At 37.3% G+C, this 20,845-nt stretch overlaps 1 protein-coding gene across 7 annotated transcripts in view; it reads left to right on the forward strand.

The window, feature by feature from the left end:
• The window catches only part of ATP2B1 (ATPase plasma membrane Ca2+ transporting 1), a 63,525-nt gene that overhangs the window by 37,899 nt on the left and 4,781 nt on the right, over nucleotides 1-20,845 (forward strand). For 4 of the 7 annotated variants that reach the window (XM_013182572.3, XM_066995273.1, XM_066995242.1 and 1 more), the window contains 15 exons: nucleotides 701-739; nucleotides 1,112-1,273; nucleotides 3,588-3,802; nucleotides 4,959-5,201; nucleotides 7,140-7,381; nucleotides 10,172-10,409; nucleotides 11,298-11,477; nucleotides 11,559-11,646; nucleotides 11,893-11,999; nucleotides 14,824-15,015; nucleotides 15,212-15,425; nucleotides 15,572-15,783; nucleotides 17,368-17,475; nucleotides 19,358-19,540; nucleotides 19,882-19,968. In XM_013182572.3, coding sequence (XP_013038026.1) covers nucleotides 701-739; nucleotides 1,112-1,273; nucleotides 3,588-3,802; nucleotides 4,959-5,201; nucleotides 7,140-7,381; nucleotides 10,172-10,409; nucleotides 11,298-11,477; nucleotides 11,559-11,646; nucleotides 11,893-11,999; nucleotides 14,824-15,015; nucleotides 15,212-15,425; nucleotides 15,572-15,783; nucleotides 17,368-17,475; nucleotides 19,358-19,540; nucleotides 19,882-19,968 — 2,510 coding nt within the window. Of the gene's footprint in view, nucleotides 1-700; nucleotides 740-1,111; nucleotides 1,274-3,587; nucleotides 3,803-4,958; nucleotides 5,202-7,139; nucleotides 7,382-10,171; nucleotides 10,410-11,297; nucleotides 11,478-11,558; nucleotides 11,647-11,892; nucleotides 12,000-14,823; nucleotides 15,016-15,211; nucleotides 15,426-15,571; nucleotides 15,784-17,367; nucleotides 17,476-19,357; nucleotides 19,541-19,881; nucleotides 20,034-20,845 lie in introns of all 7 variants that reach the window. The other 3 variants (XM_066995288.1, XM_066995263.1, XM_066995279.1) reach the window with 2 other exon arrangements.

Below are 20,845 nucleotides of genomic sequence, written 5' to 3' on the forward strand. Positions count from 1 at the left end.
GTCAGGAACGTGAAATATTCTCCTTGTGCTTTAATATTGGTATGTTGCCAACAGATTATGTTCATGCTTGCGTAAATAGGGTTAGCATAGATCCAGTAATCCAGCGCTGTGCCTCCATTAAGCTTTGGTGTGGATTTATAAATATTTTATATTACAGTAACTTCTGCAGTGTTGTGCAAAAGCACTGATTCTGGAAGTGGAATCTGATCTTACAGTTCGTTACAGTAGTCAGGTACAGTTGACAGTGCTGAAAGAACAGAGCAAGACTGAGGCCACCAGAATCCCTTTAGTGTTACAAATCTCTTTCTCAGAAAAGGTTTAAGAATCTTTCCTCACTACCTGCTTCAATTAAATACACTTCCATAGGACAGCTGTCTGGCCAGGCAAGGCCTTCTGCTGTGTTTCTATTTACTTGTTTATAAATGTCTATATCAGTAATTTGTGCAAATTTGACTATGGTAGGATAATACTACAGCAGTCTTGTATGGGAAAAGTCCAAAACAGTGATGTGAGTTGCTTTTGTGAGTTAACTAAGACTTTAAGGGTAAGTTATAAGTCAGCCTTCTGTCTCCCAGGTTGTTTTACACTTTCTGAAATGCAATCACTTGTCTCAACAGATATTAATGTATCTATTATATAAACCTTAACACCGAGTTGGACTCTGCACAGCCAATTTAAAACAACTTTCCCTCTTTGACAGGTAAAAAACAAGATGGAGCTGTTGAGAACCGTAACAAAGGTAAATGCAGTTTCTGTGATCCTTTCTCATAAGTCCTTATTTTCTGAGTGTATACAATGAATACATACTTTACTATGAAAATGCTTATTGTATCCTGATATTCCAAGTAATTATGCTAAACATAGCATAAGTGAATCTTCTGAAAACAAATGCTTAAATGAACTTGGCAGTCTTAAGTAAACATTGCTGAAGTCTCCTTCTCTAGTATCTGGATATCTTGTTTAAATATTCAAGGATAGTATGGCATCTCTGGGTAACAGGTACTACACAATACATATGTTCAGCTGGGCCTGATATGTAATCAAGCTTTGTAAGTGCTATTGATTTCAGGGACTCCAGAATGGCTAAATTTTATTTGCTTATAACTTCAAGCTAAAGCCCAGGATGGTGCAGCCATGGAAATGCAACCACTGAAGAGTGAGGATGGTGCGGATGGAGATGAGAAAGACAAGAAGAGAGCAAATTTGCCAAAGAAAGAAAAATCTGTTCTCCAAGGCAAACTTACAAAGCTAGCTGTTCAGATTGGCAAAGCAGGTATGCCTTACCACTGTCTTCTTTTTGCTGATGTCACACTTCTGAATAAAGTAGTAACATGCATAGTTCATGAGGAGATAAGCTAGTCAAGGCTAGCTGCTGAAGTGTAAAATTCCGATGCATATAAGTGTGCTGATGGCTTCTGAGACTGCATAATGTTGGTGACCTTTTTAATTTTGTCTTTATTTAAATATATTCAGGCTTTAAAGTATCAGCTCCTAGGACAGACAATTCCAACTTGATAACATTGGACATCTGTTATAAAAGATGTTTTTAGGTAAACATAGCTTTTAGTGATGCACCTAGAGAAAAATAAGTTGACGTAAGTCTGTGGAAAATGTGGTAGAGCTGACTAGACTATCGCTGGTATTTCAAAAGGCTTAGGAATTTCCACTTAATACATGCTTCACTGCTAAGTAATAAAAATTTTATTGACTTGCTGCTATCCTTTAGTTTGTTACTTTTCTTTCAGCTGTTTCATCAAACATTTGATAAACTGTTGCTTATAAAAGATAAGCTAAAATAACAACGAAGCTCAGTGTGAATTTTAGGCTTTGTTATCTAGTATGTAAAAGTTTAGTTACTTTATTTCAGGATTTATTTTGGTGCATGTGAACCTAATGAGGTTCAACATGTCTAAGAGCAAGGTGCTGCACCTGGGTTGGGGCAATCCCGGATGTAAGTACAGACTGGGAGAAAAAGTCATTGAGAGCAGTCCTGCAGAGAAGGACTTGGGGGTTCTGGTGGATGAAAAGCTTGACATGAGCCAGCAGTGTGTGCTTGCAGTCTAGAAGGCCAACTACATCCTGGGCTGCATCACCAGAGGAGTGGCCAGCAGGTCAAGGGAGGTGATGGCCCCCTCTCCCTCTGCTCTGCCCTCGTTAGGCCTCTCTGGGATTGCTGTGTCCAGGTCTGGGGCCCCCAACGCAAGAAAGATGGTGATCTGTTAGAGTGGGTCCAGAGGATGGCCACAAAGATGATCAAAGGGCTGGAGCACCTCTCTTATGAAGAAAGGGTGAGACAGCTGGGGCTGTTCAGCCTGGAGAAGAGAAGGCTCCAGAGAGACTTTATTGCAGCTTTTCAGTACTTAAAGGAAGCTTATAGAAAAAGTTGAGAGCAACTTTTTGCTCAGTCAGATAATGACAGAACAAGGGGGAATGGTTTTAAACTAAAAGAGGGGAGATTTAGATTAGAGGTTAGGAGGAAATTTTTCACTCAGAGGGTGGTGAGGCACTAGCACAGGCTGTCCAGAGAAGCTGTGGATGCCCCATCCCTGGGGGTGTTCATCCCTGGCCATGGTCCCCCTGCCAATGGCCTGGGTGGTCTTTAAGAGAGCCATTCTATGCTTCTGTGTTGAGTTGTTGAAAGAGTTAAAAAAAAAAAAAAAAGAAAGAAGTTAAAAGGAACTTCTGGAAGTCTTGTAGTCCAACCCCCAGCTCAAAAAGAGCAAGTTAAAGCATCTATGTCATAAGATAGCTATGGAGCAAAGAGCAATTAAAAATTTTTAGCTTTAGCACTTCATAGTTTGTATAGCAATGATAATTTTTCATTGAAAGCCAAATAAAGCTTCAATAATGGTTAGTGTAATATGTTATTCTTCTCAAATAACCTTTGACATTTTTTTTGTTTTTGAAATAGCTCTTTTCCTTTTTTTTGTACCTCTTAACCTATTCTAATTCCCCACATACCCTTAATGCTCATCAACTTAATGCATGCGTTTTTCTGTCCTGCTTCTTTGGGTGGTGCAAACACTGACGTATTTGTCTACAAAAAGCTGACACTTCTGTGATTTCTGTTGCTTTATTTCAGCCAGGTCCATTTTTTCTCCATTTTGCTGTGGTATCTTAAATGTGCCACAGAGCTTGTTAGCAGTAGTTCTAATTTGTCTTCCCAATTATTCCTATTTCACTGAACATTGTTTACCTGCCATATTTAATTCCAGCTTCAGCAGAAAGTACGGTGTGAATAGTTACCCAGTTACCCTCTCTCTGTGCTGAGTAAGTCATCAGTATAGTCATGGAAGGCCTATTGAACTCTTTCAATTATTATGCTGTTTAGTCAATTTACTTTACATACCGCTCTCTCCCATTCATAATTAGATCTACACTTTTCAATTAAGTGAAAAGAAAAACAAGATTTTAGAGGCTTTTAAGTGAAATTCATGAGGAAGTACTTGCACTGAAAGTTGGTATGTCTCTGAGAACTACCTCTGAACTGTAACTTCTGCAAAGGCAGGAGTATTTGCACTTAGCCAGAATCTGTACGGTCAAATATTTAAAAATTTCTAAAATCTGTTTATTCTCTTTTTAAAAAGGCTTGTTGATGTCTGCAATCACGGTCATTATCCTTGTGTTGTATTTTGTAATTGATACCTTCTGGGTTCAGAAGCGACCTTGGCTTGCTGAATGTACACCAATTTATATTCAGTACTTTGTGAAGTTCTTCATTATTGGAGTTACAGTCTTGGTGGTGGCAGTACCAGAAGGTCTTCCACTTGCAGTCACTATATCGCTGGCTTATTCTGTTAAGGTAAGTGGATAGGGAGCAGATTTGAGAGATAGGTGGGTGTAGTCATCAGCTGTGAAATCTCACTTAAGATATGCTGCATCAGATACACCCAACAGACTGAGGAGAAACTTGCTTTTCTTGCTTCACTGAACTGCGTAAGAAGTCTTTCGCAGTATTTTTCTTAATCTCCAAATGAGTACTAACATGAATGCCGAGCAGTGACGGCCTGTTGTTGCCAACTAATGATAAATGCTTTTAGCTGTTAACATTCTAGCATTAGCATGCTAGAATTGGATAAGTTAGTTTGTTTACAAATTCTTCTGTCAATGCGTACTTTTACCTCACCAGCATGTTAAGCAACTACTGCAAAAGCTTCCAGATGGAGCCTCCTTGAGGGATGAATATTGTAGAAAATAAGCTGTATAATAAGCAGCTAGCTATGTTTTTTTTAACTCATGGACTTTGTTCCTTAACATATCTTACTGCTTCAGCAAGCTGGGCCTGGTTATTGATCAGAAAATCTCATTGTAGAGACAGTAACTCTGTAGGATGTGTTCTAAAACTGAGTAACATAAAGTACTAACTACTAGTGTCTTTGTGATTGTGTTACTTGAAATTACTCTGCATCTTAAAGGTTAAAACACTCCCCAAACCTGTTAAGTAAAGATTTTTAAGCAATGCTAGACCTGTGAAACTTGTGTAGTCCTCACTCTCTTAGCTGAAAAATTAGGCTCTTAGTTTGTACGTGATGTGAAGTTTGACACTAGCATCCTTGAAAATATGTCATATGGCATTAAAAGTCTGTGGCATAATTTACTTGTTCCTTCTAACAAGCAAAAAAAAACAGACTCGAGCCAATGAACAGAGCCTAACTTGGAAAATATATTTTAATATTGTATTGGTAATGCTCGGTCCGTACCTCTACTATATTTCTAAATATCAACATAAAATACTTCCTCATAAGTCTGTGACTGGTATCAGTCAGCCATGCAGATGTGGAAGAATAAGTTCCTATGTTTAGAAACCTTGTTCAAAATGGGGGAAATCCTTACAGCAGCCATCCAGATAAAGCTGAGTGCGTTCTGCGACTGCTCTCTTGAGTCTGGACACCCTAAATGAAAATTTCTGAAACATGAACCGGTGGTTAAGGATAACTGAACTGCTTTTATTTTTGTAGAAAATGATGAAGGATAATAACTTGGTGAGACATCTGGATGCATGTGAAACGATGGGTAATGCAACAGCTATTTGCTCAGATAAAACGGGAACATTGACCATGAACAGGATGACAGTGGTCCAAGCCTACATCAATGAAAAACATTACAAAAAAATTCCAGAACCAGAAGCTATTCCAGAGAAGATTATGGGTTACCTTGTCACAGGGATTTCTGTTAATTGTGCTTACACTTCCAAAATACTGGTAAGTAGATTTTTTCATTCTAACCAAATAACTAAACATCTTCCTCAAAAGGTGAAAAGTGGTGCCTACATGATAGTCAGTAATTAAATGTTTGTGGCAGAAAGCTGTGTAAAGTGTGTTGTATGCAGGGTGAATAGCGCAACAGTTCATTTGAGGCTGAACTTCAGAAATGGTTTTCTACTGATGATTCGAAGATACAATCTCAGGAAACTAACTTCCTTGTAAGTTCGTAAGTGTGTCTAAATTTGTTTTTATAAGGAGGGCAGTTTACCATATTTGGAGAACAAATAGTTTGATTTGGGAGCTACTTCAAAGCAGACATGTAAGGGTAGCATAAGCTTATGTAGAAAGTAATGCAAAAATGCAAGTCCGGATGATGCACTTGATGGACTTTTTTCAGATACTACTAATATGAATTTGTAGGCTTTGGAATTGTAACACCTTTCCTAATAGCTTGAGACTTCCAAAATATTTTGGAATAAACAGAATAATGGACTGTTATGCATTACAGGGACTCAAATACTTAACACTGTATCTGTCTCTTCACAAATCCCTCTGATACACAGACAATACTCAAATCTCCCTTGTGTGCATCATATTTTCTGCAACACCAGAAAACACTTCAGCTTCCATGCTGAAGTCATTCCAACATGTTAAATAATTTAGTTTGTTTCAAGGCAATAAATATACTAAGTAGGTTTTATTTTTTTAAAATAATTACACTTCAAGATTTAGTAGAATTCTCCACTCTGAATGCTTTCTACTTGAACAGAAGTAAAACCAAGTGACAAAAGTCACTTTTCAGCCTATAAGGATGGTAACTCCACAAGAATTTTCTTGCTAGCAGTACCTAAGGGGATATATCAAGATCACAAGCACCTATTTCTTTGGAATGAGGCTGAAATACTGATCAGTTGTAGCATGTGAGAAGTTTCACAGTCTATTTCTTAAGGAACCTTTTATAGGAAGAAAAAGTAGCTGTTTATAAGCTCACCCAGTCCCTTAGTTGGGTGTTCCAGTCCATTCATCTTCGTGGCCTATTGCTGGACTTGCCTCGAGTATGCTCATCTCTCTTGTACTGGGGAGCATGTTAAACTGAACAATTTAGAAGTGTGAGTTTTCAGTACTGTGAAAACATGAGATCTTGCGGATCTGAACAATGAAAATGGATTACTGCCTTATGATTATTGTAGTTGTGATCTAGCTATTTGAGGCTTGTCAGGCTAAGTACTTCAGCCTCTTTTGCTACAAACTACAGTGCTATGTTACAGCTATATACAGAAATATCTTCAGAAAAAATACTCCTTTTAGCACTAGTCTGTGCGTATCCCACATTACTGAGATAACAACTTGTGCTGGTATAAAAGGACTGGATACTGAAAAGAGTTCAGAAACAAGTTAAATAGGCCACAGCCTGGAAAACAGAACTTGTAATGAGACTTAAGAAGCTTAAAGACAGTTTCTCCAGTAGAAGGCTAACAGGTGATTTGACGTATTCTAAGACATTGAGGAAAAGCTGTTACAAGAGAAGATACTTTAGTTTAGCAGAAATAATGGCGTTTAGTATGTTTTAATCAGTTTCCTTAAACTTATCTATGTGTCTATTTTGCAAAACAATTATTCAGGGATCTACTACATTCAAGTGATCCAGGCAGATATTTCAAGCAATGGGAAACTCTAAAAAGAAAGGTCATCTCTGGATTTGATACAAACTTCATGGTGATTTTTTGAGCCTAAGAAATAGATTGCAGAAGTCACTTATAAAGGTCAGCAGTATGATCTTGTGACCTATGAATTTATAGATTAATCGTTGCAAGAGTAAAACTTCTACATCCCAGAGCTGAGCTTGGACTTAACCTTCCTTGTGTTCTAAATGCTGTACTTCAGTGGTTCATAAGTTAACCTCCTCATCAGTGAAGGTTCTTGTTCTTCTTGCAGCCTCCTGAAAAAGAAGGTGGCCTACCACGTCATGTTGGAAATAAAACTGAATGTGCCTTGCTGGGATTGCTCTTGGATTTAAAACGTGATTATCAGGATGTAAGAAATGAGATACCAGAAGAGAAGTTGCACAAAGTGTACACCTTCAACTCTGTTAGAAAATCTATGAGTACTGTGTTAAAAAACTCTGATGGCAGTTTCCGGATATTCAGTAAAGGTGCCTCTGAGATAGTTCTTAAAAAGTAAGAACAACTACTATTATACTTTGGCACTTCTAATTCGGCTAAATGTTGTGGTAGGCTAAGAGTCTGTAAACTGCTAAACAACATTATGCCATAGACTGCAAATCATTTCTGTAGCTCTGTTCGTGAACAAGTGCAACAGTCCTGTACCCCTGGGATAGCTGCTAGCTCCCTGGCTTCTCTCCCTCAGTTATTTGACTTTATACAGTGAGGTGGGCTGGTAGCATTTGGGTTACTTTAATTCTAGCCCACTAAAAAGTGTAAAGCAGAAGTACAGCTGGTCATCTTTCATTTTAACATGTAAACTCTGCACAGATAAAGGAAAGTGTTTGATTAGCACTATTCTCTAGTTATTAAACCATTTTAGTTTTAAGTTGGTAAAAATACTCACCCATGTTCCAGGAAAGTCCTGACAGCTGATCCACTTAAAAATCTGGGTAGGGTTTGTGACTTTGCAAAATTGATCACTTTGAGATTAAAAAGACTGTGTAAATTTGTGCCAAAGTTGATTACTGTAACAGAAGATTGAACTTGACCAAGAGAGCGATTTTTTTTTTAATGTGACAAAGCAAGTTGTTTCCTTATGCATCAGTAGAGGCTTTTTGTTCTAGTGATTAGACTATTAGTAAGCAATGTGTCACCACTGGGACAAACCTTAAAGTGTGAAAAGGCTGTGGTAACTCCTAAACAGGTGAGAAGGCATGCATGCATGCTGTAGTCTAGAAACAGCAGTTGTAGCCAGTCTGTTTTTAGTCTTAACTTCATACTGTTTGTGTGAGTGTAGCACATAAGATTGTGTTCTTTAGTTCAGCTTAATTTTTTGCTTGCAGACAGCCCCCAAAATCACTGCTTAGGGATGTACTAATACACTAAAGAGAAAAGATGAAATTTTTCCTTCTCCATCAATTACGTGCTGACAACAAAAAGTCAGTCTTTCAAGGACTCCAGTTCCTTTTGATACAGAATTTAGATTTAGATGTGAATTACTATATAGCTAAATTTTAACCCAATCTTCATCAGTGAGTAACTATGCCTTTTTTTGCCTTACTTCTACCTTGTTGAATAACCGAACTGTAGAAGATGCTAGAATTCATTCAGTCCCGACTCCTGTGGTCCATTTAGGTTCACAACTGAGATATAAATAATGGTATCTAGGAAAGAACAAGAAAACCTAGACTGATTTAGATAATATTGGCATACTGTAATCCCAAAGCTATTTGAGCAGCACTGTCTAAGAAAGTCTTAGCATCCTAAGCCATTTTCTTTACCTTCTGCCTATACTGTGCAAGAAGTTAATCACAGAGCTGGTAACATGGTTTGTCAGCTGTGCTGCTCATTCTCTACTATCACATGTATGACTATTGAGCACTGAAAGTTTAAGTGTGTGTGTGTGTATATATATATATATACACATATATATAAAAAAAAATGTATTAAAAGATACAAAGGAGTTGCTAGTAAGGGTAGAAAAATGCTGCAAAAATTTTAAAGCACAATAGTTTTTTCCTCTTTCCTTACAATCGTGTCTCAAGTCAAATCTTTGAAGTGAGTTTCAATTAAACCTTTACATAAAACTTACTGGTTTCCATGCGTTCATCTTGGAATGCTTTGAAATCATTGCAAGCCCTATGATTAGATTTAATGCAAGATATACTTAGTGGTTGCTGACATTTGAGCAGATAACCAAAATCAAGGACAGACTTCAAATTTCAGTTATGATAAATAGCAAGAAATATAAAGGAACTGCTTCATCTTTATTTCCTGGCTGCGGTGGAAACTTTGTATGTATTGCACCTGGGAATTTCCTAAACCACTGGACTAAAATACTTGTATGTAACAGTAGTTGTCTGTCAGATCTGCCAGATGTTTTTAAAGTGTCATAAATTCTTACTTTTTTCAGTGCCACATCAGTACTGATTGGTGAAACAAGTGCTTATGGCATTGCGTTATGGCAAAACTTTAGTAAGGATACAGATGAACAAAGTTACATTTATTGTTAAATGCACTTGTTACTGTTATATTCGTGGCATCAATATAAGCTCTCTATGAAAGCAGTGGCATCTATGGCATGAAGAAATAAACTAAAAGCGTGAGTTGAAATGCTTGAATATGTTATTTTGAGTCTAGCCTCTTAAACTTTTCAGTCAGTTTTAACTATTTGTTTTTAATTTAATGCTCCACATTAAGAACTCTATGCCAAATGGTCTGAATTTGAAATGTACATTTTGATATTTTTTGTTTTTAGAGTAGTAAGGTTTACACCGAATGCTAGGATTGGTTCATCATACCATCAGAGTTTGGTTTTAGTGCTGTAAGCTTATTGCTTACAGCTGTTGAAGCATCATGTGCATGTTCTGGAAGTTCATTGTACTTCTGTGATGACTGCAGCTGTTAACAAGGTGGGACAATTTGCTGGGAAAACTTGAAACTAGATTAACTGACTCCAACAGCATAGGCACTACATTGATGTACAGTAGAGAAATGGTTACTTCTAGGAGGCAACTAGTGTTTCGTTTCCTCAATTCAGGGGACATTATTTTCATCCCAGGACAGCCAGCCATCTCAGTTAACGTTCTGCAGATGGTATGTTTTACAATTAGGAAGAGATCAAGTGCATATGGAGGAGATTACCTTAGAGTTGCTGCTATTGTGTATTTTTTTTCTTGTGTGTGAGAGAGTCTAGTGAAAACAAAACTTGTGGAAACTTACTGGAGTTGGCTAACAAGCCATTTTCCACAACAAACTGAACTTTGGTAAACATCTGATAACTACTTAAACTTTCCTTTTCAGGTGCTTCAAAATACTGAGTGCTAATGGAGAACCAAAGGTATTCAGACCTAGGGACCGAGATGATATCGTAAAAACTGTAATTGAGCCGATGGCTTCTGAAGGACTCAGAACCATTTGTCTGGCGTTCAGAGACTTCCCAGCTGGGGAACCAGAGCCGGAATGGGACAATGAGAACGACATTGTTACTGGTCTGACGTGCATTGCTGTTGTTGGGATTGAAGATCCAGTGAGACCTGAGGTAGGATCACTGAGTGAACTGCAGTGACTATTAAAGCAGATCCTGATTCATGCAAAGAGTACAAGAAACTGAATTGCTATTGCATGTCTTAAGAATAGTTAATAGATGAAAATCTAATTTATTGGGGGGAAAAGTTAATGGAGCTACAAAAGCAGATTAAAACTTCTTAACGTCACTTATGCTGTGTTACTGAAGCTCTGTACAAACTAATGACTTAAGGCGCTTACTAAGCAGTGTGTCAGTAGATGGAACAGCTAGTGTGGTTTTTTAACCGCTAGGAATATTAAGAATATGGGTTAGGATCATATTTAGCCATTGTGTTTGCTGCCAGCTTCTCATGGGAAGGAAGGTTTGTGATCTGAGAAGTGAGTTAAGGAACTCTGCTTGTTGTTGAGGTCTATGGAGAGCAGTAATTCTCAATAGTGAAAACTATAATGCTGCATGTAAATGGGACTCCTTTTTGATCCACATTACTGTCACTTGACACGGGCTGATGTGTGAATTGTATTTTATTTTACATAATCATAAATGTAAAGCCAGTATTTGGTACCTTTTTGCTACTACTACACCCTATAGGGTATTATGGGGTTTGTGTGTGATATTTTTGAAGGCTGCAGTAGATGAAAAATGAAGAGGGTAAATAAACGGGGGGGGCAGGGTGAGGGGAAGGCAACAAAACAAAAAAGAACCACCCTTTGCCAGAATAGCCATTTATATGTTTTTCAGGAAAAGAATTAAGGTGACTGAACTTTTTTAAATGTTCCATAACAACGGTATTGATTTTTAAAATAAGAGTTATCCTCGTTTGAGCTAAAGACAATTCATTCACATGTCTATATTTCTTTAGTGACTGTATAGTCCAACTCTGTCATTTTTTTTTGCATATAGGTACCTGATGCAATAAAAAAATGTCAGCGTGCAGGCATAACTGTGCGTATGGTCACTGGTGATAACATTAACACTGCTCGTGCTATTGCATTAAAATGTGGTATTCTGAATCCTGGTGAAGACTTTCTGTGTTTGGAGGGCAAAGATTTTAACAGGAGAATACGCAATGAAAAAGGAGAGGTAAGCACACTGACTACTTAAGTTAGATCAGCAGCTGTTTTGTTAAGGCACATAACTGCAAAATATAACCTCTTTTTGCAGATAGAGCAAGAGCGAATAGATAAAATTTGGCCAAAGCTTCGTGTTCTTGCAAGATCATCTCCTACTGACAAACACACTCTAGTAAAAGGTAAATAAAAACCATTTGAGCTTCTAGATTTTTTTTTCTAGAAACAGAACTTTCCTTAGGATTTTGAATAGTGGGAAACGCCAATGAGTGTATATTCATTTGCCAGCTGATTTATTTCCTAAGCATGGGGGGAGCGGGGGAACCAGCACAATTTTTGGTTCTGAGGAACATAATGGATTTCTCTTTCAGCTTCAATTTTTGTTGTCTGTTTTGAACTATTGACACTGAGACATCATTTTATTTTAGGTATAATTGACAGCACTGTCTTTGATCAGAGGCAAGTTGTAGCAGTAACTGGTGATGGTACCAACGATGGTCCAGCACTGAAGAAGGCAGATGTTGGATTTGCCATGGTATGACTTTTTTTTCATTCAGTATTTTGAGTGCTATTTTGATAAAACAGTTTATCTAATCACTTTGAAGAAGATTGAATAACCTGGCTTATTTCCTGAGCTAATATACAACTAAATTAAGGGTGTTGACTTCTCTCACATTTAATACTGATTAGTTTTTCTTGTTCCTCACTCTTCTAACTTAACCTTCTCTTTATTTGATTAAAAATGTCTTTGTGGCATTTGCCATTGAATAAAGCTTACACTGCAAATCCCCAGTCATTTGTAAATCAAAACCTTTTTCAAAGCAAAGACTTGTTGCAAAATATAGCACAAAAATTTCTGATACTGAAGATTCCTGCAATGAGATCTGTTCAGCATATGGCAGAATGACTTAGGTGGTAAATAGCATACTGTGTTGATGTTCAGTAAAGTTTATACACGATAGGAAATGAGCTTATTCGTCTGTTTTCCATAAAATGATGCAGAAGAACAGGGAAATTAGGGTGAAAGAGTCCCAGTTGATGTTTAAAATTACTTTGGAGGCTGTACTATGATACCTCTAGTACAACTGAAATAACAGCATTTTGTGGCAGCCTAGGATCTTCATTTGTCTGAACGGCACCTCAGACTACTCTGCTTTCTCAATTTAAATTCTCAAACACTCTTTGAAATGGGAACCAAACCAAGTCTTAACAGAGCTCATGAAAATTAAGCAGAATGTTTTAGCCTAAATTTACCTTGTGTTAAACACTTGTTACAGAGTCCTAAGCAGTCTATGGTAGCTAAGGGAATTGCATTGTCATTTTGCTCTTCCTGGGATGACCTGAAGGAATTAGGAGGCAAAACATCAAAACATCAGTTCTCTATCAGATAATAAATGATCTTTAAGAAGACACAAAAATGTTAATACTTGAATCTCTCTCCCAGAGTCAGGGGTTGTTGTGTGTTAGTTTGATTAGTTGTTTGTTTGTTTTTTTGAGATGTCTTTACTTTGTTGTGGCTTATGTATTTGTTCTTACTGATGCAATTGTCTACATGGTACTAAATATTTGATAAATTACAGCTATAAAGGTGGTCCCTGCAAAACCTTATCACTGTCAACCATAGAATGGAATCATAAAGTCACAAAACGGCTTGGGTTGGAAGGGACCTTAAAGACCATCTAACTTCACTCCCCAGCCCCCCTGCCATGGGCATGGACACTTCCCACCAGACCAGGCTGCCCAAAGCCTCATCCAGCGTGGCCTTGAGCACTTCCAGGGGTGGGGCGTCCACAACTTCTCTGGGCAGCCTGTGCCAGGGCCTCACCACCCTCTGTGGTAAAAAGTAGCCTCCTAACATCTAAAATAAATGTCCCCTTTTAGTATAAAACCATTCCACCTTGTCTTGTCATTATCTACCTGAGTAAGAAGTCACTCTTCAAGTGACTTTCCGCATCGAATTTGAGTTAAAATTCCTCATTCTGCTTTATAAATCTGGATTAAAATTTATGAAAATAAACTAGCATATATTGATTTTCCATTATATACAGAGCCTTAGAATACTTGCCTTGCCTGGAGTAGATTTAGCCTATCAATTAAAAACCCTTTAAGTGCTAATACTAGACAGGCTCATACCTTAAATATTGTAGGCTTCAGCTGTCTTCTAACTACTTCAAAGCACTTTAAGATGCTTTCAAGCTTTTTCTTGCCTCAAGATTCCTCTTCAGCCTTAAGCTGACAAAGTACAATCTGGTGCTAGTCGGTCATGTTAGTCTTTAAAGGCTCGTCATTAAGCTTTTGAACTGGGGACGTGGTGGTGAGATGGGACGGATACCTGAAGACCACACTTTTACTACAACGTGCAGATGTACTGAATTAGATATTAATCTAGTGGGAAACAATCAAGAGAAGGAAAAGCTTCCATGCAATTTTCAGAGTATTTTCAAAAGCATACCTTACAAATTTATGCATGAAATGTTTTCTACACTGTAACAGTCTTGTTAGGATAAATGTGTTTTCTGCTATTGTATACAGCTGCTGTAGTTGGTGCTGTTGGGGATGCCATCTATGTTCATCTCTTTTCTTTTTATAAGAAAAACAACGAAAAATGCCACCAAAATAAACTCCGCATCAACACATCATCTCTAACTGATTATCTAAATATCACTTAAAATATCTACTACATACTATTTGAAGGCATCTTTTAAATTGTACACATAGCTGTGCAGATGACTTACTCAGCAAAATAATGATCATTAAATTTCTTGTTGTTACTGTCTATGGTATTTCAAAAAGCCATCCTTGAAGTAGGTGTTACGTATAATACGCAACTTAAACTTTTTAAATAGTCTTAGGAAATTCCAGTTGCTCAAAACCTAACAATGTCATTGCATTGCAATGTCACATGCAGTGATAACGTGTCTTGCTGGTCAATGTCAATACGTTTCTGCAAAAGGTTTTTGGCGATGTGTATTGCTCCACCATGTAGATACACACGTATTGCCCTACTGCTTGGGATCCATATAGCAAACTCAGGGGATGGACTAACCTGTAGTGCTGCACCATCTGGTGGTCTTTAACTTGAACAGGGGGAACTTGCACAGTGTCTTTTTCTTGTCAACTTGAGATTTGTTTATTACTAAGGTCTGTATACTTTAAATGACTTTATAATTTTTCATTCTCCAGTAGAACTTAGAAGCAAATCTTGCTTCAGTAGAGCTTTGGGTTGCTTACATTAAAGTAATCCAAAAGACATTGTGCATCAAAGTGCATGCCAAAATGCTGACCAAAGATATAATTGCTTCTACTATATACAACAGTGCATCCTGTTACATTTCATAATGTTTCTCTTTATCTACCAGGGAATTGCTGGAACAGATGTAGCTAAAGAAGCTTCTGATATTATCCTTACGGATGACAACTTCACAAGTATCGTTAAAGCAGTTATGTGGGGACGAAACGTGTATGACAGCATTTCAAAATTTCTTCAGTTCCAGCTTACAGTCAATGTAGTAGCAGTAATTGTTGCTTTTACAGGAGCATGCATAACACAGGTATGTACTGGTGGTGGGTAGTTTCAACTAAAAACGTTGTAAATATCACGACTGACTCAAATGAATTCAAACTCAGTTGTATAATAGTCCAAAGAATGTAATGATCTTCAAAACATGGCAATGTCTTATAATAAACACCTTTAATAGCTGCAGTTTGTTCATTTACACTGGAGGGTTTACATATCTATCTTTATAGGATTCTCCACTTAAAGCTGTGCAGATGCTGTGGGTAAATCTCATAATGGACACATTAGCCTCTCTTGCCCTGGCAACAGAGCCACCGACTGAAGCTCTTCTGTTGCGAAAGCCTTATGGTAGAAACAAACCTCTGATTTCCCGCACAATGATGAAGAATATCTTGGGTCACGCATTCTATCAACTGGTAGTGGTCTTTACACTCCTGTTTGCTGGTAAGGATACTTAGACTTACAGAGTTATGATAAAAGTTCTATAGAGATGAAGTCTTAAAACCTAGCTTTTTTTACTCTACTGCATGTTCTGTGTGTGTGTGTGAAGTCACCAACTTAAGCTGCTGATAAATGTCTTTTATACACAGGTGAGAAAATTTTTGATATCGATAGTGGAAGAAATGCACCTCTGCATGCCCCTCCTTCAGAACATTATACTATTGTATTTAATACATTTGTGATGATGCAGCTGTTTAATGAAATTAATGCCCGAAAAATTCATGGCGAAAGAAATGTTTTTGAAGGGATCTTTAACAATGCTATCTTCTGTGCTATTGTTTTGGGGACGTTTGTTGTGCAGGTAAGTAACTTCTTGCTTACCCTGGAAATGCTAACCACCTAGGCATTTCATTTCTACAATGTGAAAAATCACCAGTCAAACACACTGTAAAACACTTAGAAGTCCTGCTTGACATGGTCTTCAGGTAAGACCTCTTTGAAATTGTCAAAATTGAAGTGTAGAATTACTTGTATTTAGTCTTTTTGTTTTCTAGTCCCTCAATTTGATCTTGGTGTTCTAGTCTCTTAAAATGTAAAGAAGCTGTATCTTCCTCAATAGAAATCTGTTATCTGTATGGATAATATTGCTTTAGGTCTTATTTACACTGATGACTAGTGACCTTTAGTTGGTGCATCTAGGCAGATTTGTAAGAGCTGGTTAGTTAAATCTCTCTTTACAAACAAGATGAATTATTATCTGAAATTGATCAGGTCAACACACTGAGAAACAAAAAGTCAAAGTTTAATTTAAAGAAATAGTTTACACAAGATAGCTTCACCTTCTCATTAGCATTAACCTTTAATTCATTCATACCAATGTAGTGAAATAACCAACAAAACAATATTACATTTTAATGATTAACAAAATATAATTTTGACTTATATTATTTTAGACTTAAGATACATCACACAACTTAAACTACTTCTTAGCCTTTGAATTCCACAAAGTTGACCAAATATATAGCAGTTCAAGCAGTGCAAGTATATGCACCTCTACTTCATGTAAAACTGATTCACTTACTTTCCCAGTTTCAGACTTGTTCAGGTGGCACTTCCCCAGAAGTTACTTTTTTTTTTAGGCTGGCAAATGCAGCAGAATATTATTTTCCAACAAATCCAAATATGTAGAAAATGTTCCTGCCTACAACTGTGTTCCTTTCATAAACCTAATGGACAGATGCCTTCCCAAATAAGCAACTCTTGAGTTGTCTTACTATTTTATTCCGTGTTAATAAAATAAATTACTCTTGGGCTTTCGAGTTGTCAGGAGTCTTACTTAGCGGTCAGTACTGTTTCCTTTTGATGTTTGCCCTGCTACTTGAAAGTTTATTCTCCAGGGCAGAGTTCCATGCATATTAGTCTTATGCAGTGGGGATACCTTGCTCATTAGGGCCTGTACAGATTGTTGTAATAAGTCAGAAGGAGCTCATTTAACTCTTTTGTTTGAGGTCTTGACCACACTTCCCCCAGGGATTTACTACATTAAGTCATCATAAGACTTGTGTTAACAGAAGTTCATTCAGATCAGTTCATTCAACTTTCAGATGGTTGTTCATTTGATAAATATGCACTGTAAATTTGTAGCATTAAATATTTGCTGTAAATGTCATATGAAGAGGGAAGACTGTAAGCACAAAGAAGTAACCAACAGGGTTTTCTTGAGTGTACCATTTGAAGAATAACTAAATAGTTCTTGAAAAACTGAAAAGCAAGAGAAGATTGTTCATGTTTGGAAACAGTTCCAACAGCTGAGACAGAAGTAGTACATTCTTAATGAGATGGTAAATACTATGTTCTAAAGCAACATTTTCTGTAACAATCTTTTATTACGGAATTTTCTAGTAACAGATCACTGATCTATGTTCAATAATACTGCTCTTCACAGATAATTATTGTGCAGTTTGGTGGAAAGCCTTTTAGTTGCTCAGAACTCTCAATTGAACAGTGGCTGTGGTCTGTTTTCCTGGGCATGGGAACGCTACTCTGGGGCCAGGTAAACTAGCTTTTTTTCAAAATGTCAACTATTTACTTGTGTTTGTTTGTAATTTCCATGTAAAGCATTTTATCTTAAGTACTCATATCTTTCAATGGGACTACATGAATTTGTGGAGATTAACAGTAAATACTGCATAAAATAGTCTAGGTCAATAGCTAGCAAGTCCGTAGTTGGTTATTCCTTACTCTGACAAGGCTGAGTTATAATTCCTAACTAGATGCTATGTCCAGTTTATGCTCAGTAACTTTTAACTAGGAGTACCTGTAGTAACTACTTAAACAAGAAATTGTCTTCAGCCAGATAAGTATTAGAAGAACTTCTGTAAGAATACAGATACAATTAGCATGCTAATGTTTCAATATATTTAACTTGGTGTCGAATGGTTTTCTTGATGACTCAGGACTGTTATACTTGCTAGTATTTTGGTATTTTAGGACTTCCTGGCATAGCAAAAAACACAGCAAAACTCAAAACAGTTTTCTCTTTAATCTTCTCCAGTTGCACAATTATGAAGCATAACTAAGCTACTGCATCTTTTTCTTGTATTTCAGTACTATTGCATGCACAACAATAATTGTAAGCAGCAAGCTTATTTACACAAAACTTCAGAGCTACATAGTTTGTCATTATTTAAGGACATAGTTGTATAAATTTTTCATACCACTTGAAGAGTTTTCCAGTATAGTTTCTTCCATTCCATTTTGTAAAGAACACTTCAATTTTCGTATGAAATTGGCAGGATTAATTTTAGTTGTGAATACATACAGAAGTGCATATTCTAAAAGTGGCTATGAGACTTTAAAGTAAGTTCTTGGAAAATGTATCATTTTAAAAAAATTAAAATCAAATACTCACTCTGAGGTTTACAGGTAGTCTAGAAGAGAGAACTGAGATGGCTTGAAATACCTTTGATCCAAATTGTCTTGCAGGGGCTGCAGTTCATGCTGCTGTAGCATTTCATTAAAGCAAAAGATTTTTGACTTTCTGAGAACAGTAGAAACTGAAGTGTAAGCTGGGAGCGTTCACAGTAGCCACGTCAGTATGAAGGACGGTTTATTTTGCTTTTGGAGTAGTCTTTTTCTTCTGCAGCTGCTGAAATAGTCTTCTAGGTTTATGCTCAAGGAAAACAGGTTGGGAACTGATGTGGATCTACTAGATGGGATGTATCAAAAGATGACTCCCCTTCACTACATAGTTCAACAGAATAGCCCTGAAGGTGGGGATGAAAAGGAAAGCTGGAACATACATAGCTTTTATTTATCTTAAGCTAGATGAATTAGTTTAAATTAATTAGCAATTTAATAAAAACAAATAGCAATTTAATCATTTGGTATAAGGGTTTTGAAACATCACTCACCTTGCAAGTGGTATTTTCCAGGTGTCAAAGGAATGCATGCCTGTTCTGTATCTCTGAATAAGCTGTGGCTACTTCTAAGTAAATGTAGTTCCTCTCATATGAGGCAACACATCATGCTTATCAAAGTGAAGAAGATCTGAAAGCTCTTGATACTAGTACAGTCTACAGAATTAATGGCTTTTCCTAAGTTTGGTACTGTTCCTTTGTGGCATGGTCAAGTAATTATAAAGTGGAGTCTTTGTCCCTACTAAGGTTGAAGTTTTCTAGGTTTGTAGTCTTACAGTTTAATTTCACACCTCAGTTGAGGTGCCGTGGAAACACACAGCTTTGCAACTATTCAGCTGGAGTGATGGCTCTATGTTGATGCACTTAACCTGTGTATATCTTTATCTTTTTGCCCTTTTTTCCAACTTTGCTAATTGTATGCAGGATTGTATGTTAAGGCTTGCGTCTGTTAGTATGTTTATTATTTTTTTCCCCTTAAAATAATAATCCTGTTTCGTAATTTTCATTCACTGTTAGTTGATTTCAACAATTCCAACCAGCCGCCTGAAATTCCTTAAGGAAGCTGGTCATGGAACACAAAAGGAAGAGATTCCTGAGGAAGAGCTAGCAGAAGACGTGGAGGAGATTGATCATGCGGAGAGAGAATTACGTCGTGGTCAGATCTTGTGGTTTAGGGGCCTAAACAGGATACAAACTCAGGTATGGTCTTGGAGAAGGTAGGACACAGTGGGTGTTATGAGGGAAATCACTCCTCTCCATCCCCAGTCCTTTAAGTGGCAGTTCTAAATGGTGTGGCTGAGACTCTCAAGAGGGGTTATGGGTGAATGTATAATCCCTCAGGGTTCTCTGTTTTCTTCAGCTCTAAATGCAACTCTTACCTGTGTATCTGCTGTATTAAAAAGAAAAGTGCCTTTCTTCTTTACTTTTTGTGTGTTATAGATGGGATGCTCCTTCTCTCTCTCTCTCTCTCTCTCTCTCTCTCTCTCTCTCTCTCTCTCTCTCTCTCTGAGCAAGCTGTCACAATCTCTGATTCCTTGCAGATGGATGTAGTGAATGCTTTCCAGAGTGGAAGTACCATTCAGGGGGCTCTAAGGCGGCAACCCTCCATCGCCAGCCAGCACCATGATGTAACAAATATTTCTACCCCTACACATGTAGTGTTTTCCTCTACTACTGCTTCTACTACTGTGGGGTGTGAGTGTGTGTTCCTAAAGTGCATGAAATTAACATTTCCTGATTCACATACCTAACGTTTCTCATTTTCTCCTTAGTACTTAAAATCATCGTTCAGGCTTTTCATAGAGCTTTTCCACAAAGTGGAGTCCTCAAGACTTTTTTTTTCTTAGAGGGCTGAGAACAGGTGGAACAATTGCAACAAAAGAGTTTCATGTTAAAGCTGTGAGCCTGCACATCCTGTGCCTTCATCCATTTGTGTATAGAGGGATATTTAAGATAAAAATAGGAAAACTGTTGTAAATTTTCGAGTATATGCCTCTTAGGGTGACTTATGTTGAATAAGTGAATTAAGTGTATAATCGTAGAACTAGGTCTACTAAGTAGTTGTCTTGCACTCCATATAGCACAAATAATACATTAAAAGGTAAACAAACTGATGGAAAAGCAATGCTATTTTGAAAATATGAATGTAGTTAGAACATGGAGCACTAAATGCATTTTCTTTGTAGCCTGTGAGGAACTTCTGAATCTCTGCTTTTGTTGGACTTTTTTACTGAATAACACAACTTTCTCAACATCAGGATTCAGGTGGCGAAACAAGGCTTCTTAAGCGCGTACAAGTCAGAAGAAACATTTATTTAGCTAATCTAAAAAGGAAAAAATATTTAGGCACTCAGTGGTAAAACTTTCATTCACGTTTGAAGGATTTCTTTTCCTTTCTAGGTTCTTCTGGCAGCAGTTCATAAGCCATCAGTGACAGTACAGTTCTTGTCTCACCTTAATTCTGCCCTGTTGATACTGTGATCTAAGTGGCATTTTAGTTTCAGC

Source organism: Anser cygnoides, chromosome 1 (genome assembly GCF_040182565.1).
Source record: "Anser cygnoides isolate HZ-2024a breed goose chromosome 1, Taihu_goose_T2T_genome, whole genome shotgun sequence".
Lineage (NCBI taxonomy): Eukaryota > Metazoa > Chordata > Aves > Anseriformes > Anatidae > Anser > Anser cygnoides.